We start from the raw sequence: 10,410 nt of genomic DNA on the forward strand, positions 1-10,410 counted from the left end.
AGTGGAATGCATGTATAAACACAGATTTTTGGGTGCGGATCCCAGAAGCTAAGCTACACCACCATTCACTTGTACACGATGGCAGCCCGGTGGCAGAAAGTACAGATGTCACGAATTTGAATTGACTACTGGCAAATTTTTAAAATCCAATTTTCTCTGCTACAAATGCATCTTTTGGTGTTAGAGAAATGCCAATACAGCCAGAAAGAGGCAAGGAATCAGCCGCCGCGATGGCTCCGTGGTTATGGCGCTCAGCCGCTGACCCAAAAGACGCGGGTTCGATGCCGGCCGCGGCGGTCAAATTTCGATAGAGGCAAAATTCTAGAGGCCCGTGTACTGTGCGATGTCAGTACACGTTAAAGAACCCCAGGTGGTCGAAATTTCCTGAGACCTTCACTAGAGCATCCCTCATAGCCTGAGTCACTTTGGGACGTTAAACCCCCATAAACCATAATTTGTATCAAAAACAATGATTGGATGGATTTGACCTTAGTGTCCCTTTAATGTTTCCGAGGCTGCTGCACGTTAAGGAGGCATCAGTCGCTATTTTTTACTCTCGAAGTGATTAAATGAAACTTAAAAATGGTGGCAATGTCACGGGTGTAGTTCACCTCAGTGTTTAGGTGTTGGTGGTGTGTTGGTGGCTGGCGGCGGTGGTGGAAATTGGTGTTGTAAGTTCATGTTTGGTGGTCCCATAAATTGTGGGAAGCTGGGCATGTGTTGTAGGGATGCCACCAATGCTGCCTGTTGAGAAAAAAACTGCCCCATTAAAGTTTGTGTGCCCTGCAGAAAGGTGGTGGAAACACCTTGCAGGAGCTCCTGCATGTGCTTGTTCTCATCTGCAAGCAGTTGTTTTTGTTGCTGAAATTGTATCTCTGCTTGCTTCGTCCAAAATTCATTTTTACGCTGCACATTTAAGAGCACCTTTTCCAATTTCGCCTCTCCCATGCGGCGTCGTTTCTGTGGCGGTGATCTGCTTGAGGTGCTTGCTAAAAAAAGAAGGAAAACACATGCAAATGGTCACAACTTTCCTTCGTGGACTATTCACACTTTGCTGAAAAATAAAGAATTGCAGAGCAAAAAAAGGCAGGTCTGCTAAAAACAGGTTTGAACTTTTAACTTTTTATACGTGCTGTGGCTGAAGCAATCAATTCTTGCATGAAAACTACACGGAGCTTAAATGAAACAGTGCTACAGGTAAGCTTCCACACAGGACACTGTTGCTGGTGTAAAAAAAAAAGAATGGGTACTAGCAGTTGTCACGGACATTCTATTGAAGAAGCGTAGCTTGTTGGGCCGGTTGCTGCATGATACGTGGAAAACCAGAGGAAAGGACGCGTTCACAAGCAGAAGTACACAGGGCAACTTTGCCCTGTGTACTTCTGCTTGTGAACGCGTCCTTTCCACGGGTTTTCCATGCATCACCGACATTCTTTTTGTGTGCAGCGCGAATCCTAAAAAGTTTCTGAAAACTGCTCACAGCTTTCCCTCTGTGTTTATGCATATCCTAAAACATAGCCATACTCAAATGTGACAAGCACCCATTACATTTATAGCATCCTGCCAGCTGACCCCTTTATTGAACAGATAAACACTGCCTCATGTTCTTGAACAGCACACATACTACGTATACCAGGGTGCTCACTTCTTTGCACATTGTTTACTTTTTCTTTGCTAGAGGAACCAGTGTTCTGAGTCCATGCAGGTTGGAAACTGAAGACAGTTCTGATTTTATGCGTCATGACTATCATTCTAGTATATAACACTCTTTGGATGCAGCAATAACTACAGACTCCTGCTGCCAGTGCTTGCCCAGGCAATTTGTTTTTTTGGAAAACACATTCTAAAATGCTATGACTCCGAAAGAGAGGAAAGATGCTGTGGCAAGTTACTAGACCTGGAATTTGAGACTACGTCCTGTGTCGTGATGTCCCCCTTTCACTAGTAACATTTCTGTGTGATACATAGCAATGTCCATGTTTACAAAGTGAGGTAACAGCTTTAGGCATGTTCAATAAACCGAGAGACAATTTTCAATTAAAGGTCAAAAAAAGTGAAACACTGCAGGCACATACTCACCCTTAACCTTGTGCAAGTGAAACTTAGTCCACGAGACCTTGTGGTACAAAGTTTACACACACTTTAGATGAAAACATTAAAATTACCAGAATGGGAAAATGCCATAGTATGCATAAATTCTGACCACCTCAGCAATGCTTATCACATGTACACTGCTCCTTTCACTATAAAAAGAAAGTTTTTTTTGTCGAAACACTGGTCACATGTGTATTTAAGTTTGCACTACCTAAATATTCCTGGCAATACAACACATCAGGATTCTGCAAACAACCACACTTAAAGATAGCAAGTTGCATCACTTTACTTTGACAACACTTCCTAATAGCATAGGTATAAGAGCTTTGTGCTGTGTTTGAATGACTTTTTCTTTAAAAAAATTCGTGTGCTACTCTTGTTCTCTCATTACTGCTGCATACAGATGAGCACCAGCAATGCCACTAGGCATTCAGGGTGCAGTACAGTGGCCACTATAGTGGCCAGTTCAGTGGATGCTGCGCTGGCGCAGAGGTAGAGCATCCGCCTCGCGTGCAGGAGACCCATGGTTCAAATCCTTGTGCCGCCACAATTCTCCACCAGAAAAAGAAAGAATGGGTGTGAGGAAATTGAACAACAAGGTCGGGGGGTAGAGTAATGTACCAAAATGCTCATTGGAAAGGGTGTAGAGTAAGGCGACATAAGCTCTTTGATGCTATACACTGCATGTTTACAAGAGTCAAAGGATTGGACTGGGACGAGCTTGGGATAAAAATTAATGGAGGAAATCCTAGGAACCTCCGATTTGCTCATGTTATCCAGCGACGTAACTCAGAAGGAGTCCCAGTGCATGACTCAGGGCCTCAATATTCAAGCAGAATGGTAGAGCTAAAAGTTAATAAGAAGGAAACTGAAGTCACGTCCAGTAATTTGGCAAGGGACAAACAGTTAAAGATAGGCAGCAAAGTATTGTATACTGTAAGAGAATACATCTATCTTAGGCAAGTAATGACCGTAGAGTTGGACCATGACAGTGAAATAGCCAGGAGAATACAAATGGAATGGAGGGCATTTGGCAGGCACTTGCATCATTTAGAGCAGCTTAGCATTGCCCCTTACAGGGAGAGAACATAGTATGTGTGGAATGGTACGGTATTTGGGTTTAACATTCGAAAGCAACAAATGGGCCATGAGATGTGCCATACTGGAGGGCCCTGGATTAATATGAACCACCTCATGTTCTTCCAGGATGCAGGAAAGACTAAAGTGCAAAAAAAAAATTGATTTTTGGTTTTTTACTAATATCAAATTCCAAAACTTTCATGAATATTATTCAGCGTCTCGCATGCTTTTCTGCCCTTTAATAGAGCCAGGACAGCCTTTTTTTTTTCAAAGCCATTTTTTTTGAAGCTTCCATTTGCTCACATTTCTGCAATGGAAAAAATGCCAAAAAAAAAAACACTGGAAATTTCATAAACACAGTTGATCCATTGACAGCCTCCAGGCAATGCAAGCAAGGCACTATGCATGTTTTATTCAGTGCTGACACTTTTATTCTGCGCTATTCTTGCCTCACGTGAAGCGTAAGACCTCGCTTTTGTATGGATGTATTTAAACATTTCTTTTGCTTTTTAGTGGGCACATAGAAATTATGCGTAAGGCTGTTTTGCGCAGGTATTTCCACATGTTGGCTATCAACAGCAATGTCTGTCAAATGCTGTGTTCAAAAGACTGAGGCACCTGCTGCGCTGACAAGAGCCAGATGATGAACAAGCCTTTCCTGCATAGGTACTCGCTCAAATCAGTTCTTCACACCACAAAGCCTGCTCCCCAGCAAGTAGCGCAATGCACAACCAAAGCTTCTAGAATAGTGTTTCTACAGGAGATGCAAAAATACTTACGAGTTATTTAACCATGCAGTTTGGGAATGTGCACCAAAGAATGCCTTCCTTACCAGCCACACATCCGAACTACCATCTTAGACGCAGCACTAACATTCAGTCATGGGAGCATAGCCCAAATTGATACCCTTTGATATACCCGGTGACACCCCAAGGTATTTCGTGCATCACCGGGACACAACATCATGGCGTAGCTGTGTGAGGTGGACCGTAGTAGAAAGTACTTCACGGAGGAGAGATGCAGAACAGATCAAAAGGGAAGCTCAGCAGAAAAATGACAGGCAGAGTAAAATTTGCTTTCGTATTGGCTACATGGCTAGTAGCTATAGATTCAAGTTTCGGTGCATGTTGGTTCTGTTAAAAAATTGAAGCAAATATGTTTTTGTCTTCATCTCGAAAAACTCAAGATGTCATTTCTTGTTATATTTGAACAATTATTGGATAAACAAGAAAAGAAATGAGGCTGTCTTTTTCTATCTTCAGCTACACATAGAGATGCAAAACTACTGAATCAAAATGGTACGCAGGAAATATGCAGGAAGCATAAAGCAGGGCAAATATTCTAATTCTGACCTCTCGAGAGACTCGCAAGCATTCTTTGATTGGTTGAAGCAGCAGAAGCAGTTGCAGCACTTGCATCGTCTGCATCTGCGGGTAAAAAGCCTGAACGGTGCCACAGTAAACTGTTTATATAAAAAACAAAATGCAGTAACCTTGGAAACAAAACTCTGCGCCAATGGAATCCACACCATCCTACTCAAACGATGTCTGGAAATATAATCACGTATACCTCACTATTTTCAAGGCTGGTCCGACGACACTTTGCAGTGCAGCTGAGCAGCACATCCGCTTCCGCTGCCTCAGCCAATTGTTGAGCACCTCAAAGGATCAATACCACGAGAAATCGAAGTGTGAACATGGGCCCAGGGAACCAATTTTGTTCTGCAGCCGAGCTATTAAATGCCATCTAGTGCTTAAAAATTGCCCAAGCTTACGTTCACTTTGTTCCTGAAGGATATCAGCGTCGTCCTCCTCGGTCCTGGTGTCAGCATCGCTGATATCTGCAAAACAGAAAAAAAAATCACTGCTCCTATAGCCAAAAACGCTGAAATTGCACATCTTGCAGTCCAAAGATTGTAAGATGCCATCCCATCCCACTGCACAACATAGGCCCTCTATCTCCAATCACCTCTTCTTTGCAACTAGCATGCTGCACAACATAGGCCCTCTATCTCCAATCACCTCTTCTTTGCAACTAGCATGCCTACCCTGTTACCAGCAAACTTCCTTGCTTCGTTACTGCAACAGACTCTCTACTAACTTTAACTACTTGTGCCTTGCCTTGACAGTCACTCAAAGACACCATACTATATATTGCATGTTTCACCCATGTCTATTTCCTGCTCTTAATGAACTGAGATAGCATTAATTCATGTTCTCTCATACACAATGTTCTTGTGTCCTTTTTACATTACACTTATTGTTTTTTCCATAACTCATTGTACAGCCCTTCATTATTTTTTTAGTTTATTTGTTAGCTTCCAAGTTTCAGCCCCGCAGGCAAACACTAGCAAGAAGTGTTGAACTTTCCTTTTGGAGATATCAGCCTTTCAACACTGTCTATACCTCATCAGTATATAACGCCACCGTGGTGGCTCAGTGCTCATGGTGCTGGGCTGCTGAGCCCAAAGACGTGGGTTTGATTCCTGCCGCGGCAAATGCATTTCAATGGAGGCGAAATGCTTGAGGCCCGTGTACTATGTCAGTGCAGTGAAATTTGGATGAGATTAACCATGTCTCATGAAAGCACAATAATAATCTATGCCAAAGAAAATGTGCTCTTAAGAGTTCGCTTTTAAGGGGAACTGTGCTGAGGCACACAAATTTTAAGCCACTGCATTTTCAAAGCTGTTGGTGCGTACTGCAGTCAATGAAAACGTGCACTAGGAGCAAAGAGCATTTCATGTTAGGGCCATGTGCAGGGCACCTTGGTTATTTGTCAAATACATCTGCACAGTTACATGATTGCATGATAAAAAAAATTAAGTCAGCCCCGCTGCATGCCCAGTGGATTTGTCAAGGAACAAATTCAGTTGTCAGCTTATTGAGGCTCTTTACTGGAAACAATAATTTTTGTGTGTCTCGCTCAAGAGTACCTGTGTGCACTCGTTATCAGCAGTGCCGCATTTGTCCTTACGATTATACGTTTTCTGGAATCGATTTTTTTTTTGTTTACATAGCATTTAATGTAGGACTAATATCTTGTTGCGGACTAGTTGGTGAATCATCATGGACAGCGACAGCGCGAAGCAACTAGTTCGAAAGAGAGAGACGAGATCAGCGCTTGTCGTGTGTTCTCGTGTCTCTCTTTCGTCCTTGTTCCTTAGCGCTGCCGCTTTCCAGGGGGTTGTAAATGATCACGCTCAGAAATGCGAAAGCTGATTGAAACTGCGTTAACCGCTCTACGTTGCGGCATTCAAATCAGCGCTCACCAAAACAACGCAGCACCGAGTCGCCGACTTCGGCGCTGCTGACATGCTACATCACATAAAAGTAAACGAGCGTGAAAACACATTTGGGTGTATACTTGCCTAGCTGCGAGTTGTCGCCGTAGTCTGGTGGGACATCTTGCGAATCCACGCCGTACTCGCGAGCCTGCACCATCGGCCTGTGGCTGAGAAGCGCGCTCATGTGGTCATACCACTTCCAAGCCGACGGTGCAGCTCCACTTCTCTCTTGCTCCAACCGTTCCTGTCACACAAGACAGAATTGTGCTGCAACGTCGTATCATTCCGTATGGGTGTCGAAATTCGGCTGAGGGAATGTTTATACTCACGGCCGTGAATCGCTTCTTCAAATTCTTCCAGCAGTTCCGCAACTGCTGCCACGTCCAGTGGTAGCCGAGATTGGCCATTTCGGCCTGCAGATCTTTGAACACATCTTGATTGCGCTGCCGTCTGCTGTCCAGCGCCTCGCTCACTTTTTTCTCACTGATTAGCGCTAAAAAACATTCTACTTCCCGGTCGGTCCAAGAAGCTCGGGTGGTAAGAGGGTGGTTACTGTGAAAGGAGGGTATGGTGAGAGCGGGGCAATGGGCAAGCGGAGTGTCCTCCGGGCAAAGAGGAGAGAGAGTATCGCGAAAGCGGAGGAGTGTGGCAGGCTCCGTCTGCGGCAGCTGCTGCGAAATGCGCCGCCCGAACAGGCGCTCGTGGCGGTGGCACCACGCGCCTGGAGCGGCAGACTCCAGAGAGTGCTAATACTGTAGAAGCTTGGGCAAGTTGGTGTGACATGGTTTTTTCAGCAGTGCAGGGGACAAAGGACGTGACAAGTGCACAGACACTGTGCACTTGTCACGTCCTTTGTCCCCTGCGCTGCTGAAAAAACCAGTGTGTGCTAGTTGATGAATGAGTATGAGTAGAAAACAAAAAAAGCGCTCTATAACTGCAACTGCTGTCAAGGGTGGGATAGCCTCGTCAGGCAAAATGCCTTTAGCCTTCTCACCCAGGACAAATTTTGTATATTTTTGTCCCAAATAAACTCCTCTACTACTACTTCTACATATATGCATGTAGCTATAAAATCATTTGCTTCAATATAACACGAAATGAAAATATCTGAACAGCTGTCACTGAATCTCGCGTTACGCAATGGTAACCATCATGTGTTTTTTTTTTAAATAAAAATGCTATTTGCAGTCGTTCAGCTAAATTGCGAGTTGTGGTCTTAGAATCCGTTTTCTCATAACTCGCTAAAGATCGTCGTCGTTCAGTCGTTCAGTCGCATTCGACTCTTCGTGCATGACCTTTTGTCATGCATGAAGCCACAGCACGCGAGGCCTTCCGGTCCTCCACTGTATCACGGAGTTCGCACAATTTCATCGTTATTGCATCGGTGATGCCATCTAACCATCTCATCTCCTGCCGTCTCTATCGCCTCATGCCCCCAGTCCTTTCCATCATCAGCATCTTTTCCAGCGACTCCCCTCCTCACTTTAGGCTGCCAAAGTAATTGAGCTTTAACTTCAGCATTTTGCCTTCCAGTGCGCCCAGCTTATATCGAGTTCTTAGATCCTCTTTTCTCATGACTCGCTCAATATAGTAAAATCCATTAGATGGGCTCAATCCAGATCAAGTAGACTTTGTAGCGGACACAAGTTTGAGTAATTTTTCCCGACCAGTATCTTTTACAAAGGGTATGAGAACATGCGCGAGCAAATTCCTTGATCTAGAGTGTGAGGCTTAGAAGTGCGCTGACTGAAGGCGCAGCAACGTCGCGGGGCGTAAGAAAGGTATTATAAACTTGAATTGTTTACTCCATTAAGCAGCGATGATTCGAAGAAAACACCTTTGCAGTTTTTCAGCTTACTGTTCGGAGGGGTTGCTCAAGTTGAATACGCAACACACTTTGAAGATCTTTCCTACACAGTATGGCATATTGATTGCGAGAGCAAGTTACACGACTATAGTTAAAGCGCGCTACCCGAAAGGGATGGCAGTTTAGATGCCTGAAACCTTCTCAAAAGAGCCGAGGAGAGGGGACGAGCACGCAGGCCAAATGGAGCCGTCCTCGATAAACTGTGTGTATATATATATATATATATATATATATATATATATATATATATATATATATATATATATATATATATATATATATATATATATATATATATATATATATATATATATATATATATATATATATATATATATATGTATATATATATATATATGTATATATATATATATATATATATATATATATATATATATATATATATATATATATATATATATATATATATATATATATCCATAAAGAAAGGAAAACATGTGTCCTCTCTGTTGGACTCATAGCCGTGGCGGCATGAAATGCCCCCGTACCTCTGCTCACAAACGATGCAGTTAAAATGAGCCAACTATAGGCACAAAATGGTGCCTAAGAGAAAACACTGTGCGTAAAAGTAGATGCTGCTACTTCCCGTTTTTCACTTATAACAAAAACTAGTGATCAGTAATAATTTTCAAAGACGCGCTTCATCTAAAAAAGTTTGCGGAAAAGATGAGCAGTGCAAATCCCAGCATAAAAACTTTGATTTCATAGGGTCGTGACTGCCGAAATTTTCCAGCCTGCTTCTTTTTTTTAATGTTACTATAATGACAGGTACAGCTTATTGTTTCTTTTTAAAATTACAACGCATAAAAACTGCGCTCGTTCCATTCTCATTTGCGTGCTGTTCAAAAGCTCTTATCGTAAACGGCATTTATTTTTAATTATCTAGTAACACGTCTTCGATGTAGTGCATCTCGGACTGCGGACGTTTGCAAACACAAACCAACTATTTATTCTTAGTGGGCTCTATAATATCGCGTGTCAGCTTGATCTCACTGTTTCGTATAATCTCAGTTTCTTCGAAATGTGTCGGACATTCTCGGCTACAATAACGATTGTCTAAACGTCAGGATATGTGCCTTTTTTAAAAAATATTAATGTTATTTTAGTCGTTCCCTGAGACATCAGCCAGTCCGGCTGATGTACACCTTGATTATGGCAGTGAAATGGAATACACGTCGACTTCAATCCAAGGCACCAAACAGTGACGGTGCTGGTTGGGGCAAACAACAATTTCTTCGTCCGGTTCATGTGTGCGTTTGCAGAAATGAGGGCAAAACTTTTGGGCCCTTGAAAACGACTTTCGTGCCTATTCCTTGCCTATTTTCTCCCATTTGTGTGAAATTTGATGCATATACAAAACGGCAGCAGCTTTTCTCTCACGCTTTTCTGCTACCTCAGGAATACTGACGAGTTCTTGCTTTTGTTTCTTCACCATTGCTTCCGCAGCAAAGACTGGCACCTTAGGCGGGCAGCCAGCATGACCCAATAGAAACATCTGTACAATGAAACCGCTTTACACCTTTTGTTTACACGACTTTACGTGAGCGTTTATAAAATACCAGTGAACTACTTTTCTTTTTTTCGAACTCAGAATGCGCTGAAATAAACGAAAAGACCGGTAGTAACGGCCAACGTTTGTTAGCCTACGAGACGAAGACATAGAAAATATGTGTCGGCAAACTTCAACCTCATCTAAGCATGTTATCCCTGGACGACCCATTTCGAGTAAAAATTTCGGAAGAGCCATTAGCCTTACACATTACGAGGGAGCGGACAAATAAAAATTGACATAGGGAAGCAGAAAAAGATGATCTATGATTCAGTTGTGATGCTTTTATTCCCCGTTATCATTTGCTTTTTTAGCATGTTTTTGTCGCATGTCATGTTGGCTTTAGACACGGATTTCTAATTTGTTTGGCTATACTTTTTTTTCTCGTGATTTCAAACGTTTTTCTGGTCTTTTGCATGCCTTTGACACTGCTTTTACGTCCAGTCTCTCTATACCTCCAGTCTCAGATTTTATGCTTTGGCTTATGGACTACTACGTCAGTTAAATATCATA

The 10,410-nt window shown here is 42.7% G+C and overlaps 1 protein-coding gene across 1 annotated transcript; it reads right to left on the reverse strand.

Annotated features, from left to right (window-relative positions):
* Positions 1–612: 612 nt before the first annotated feature.
* On the reverse strand, positions 613–6,933 carry LOC144115610 (uncharacterized). Its single transcript, XM_077650034.1, has 4 exons — positions 6,790–6,933; positions 6,545–6,704; positions 4,949–5,014; positions 613–989 (listed from the first exon to the last, which is right to left on the reverse strand). The coding sequence occupies exons 1-4, from the start codon at positions 6,865–6,867 to the stop codon at positions 613–615; spliced, it is 681 nt and encodes a 226-aa protein (XP_077506160.1). The 5' UTR covers positions 6,868–6,933.
* Between the last annotated feature and the right edge of the window lie 3,477 nt (positions 6,934–10,410).

Source organism: Amblyomma americanum, chromosome 1 (genome assembly GCF_052857255.1).
Source record: "Amblyomma americanum isolate KBUSLIRL-KWMA chromosome 1, ASM5285725v1, whole genome shotgun sequence".
Taxonomy (NCBI): domain Eukaryota; kingdom Metazoa; phylum Arthropoda; class Arachnida; order Ixodida; family Ixodidae; genus Amblyomma; species Amblyomma americanum.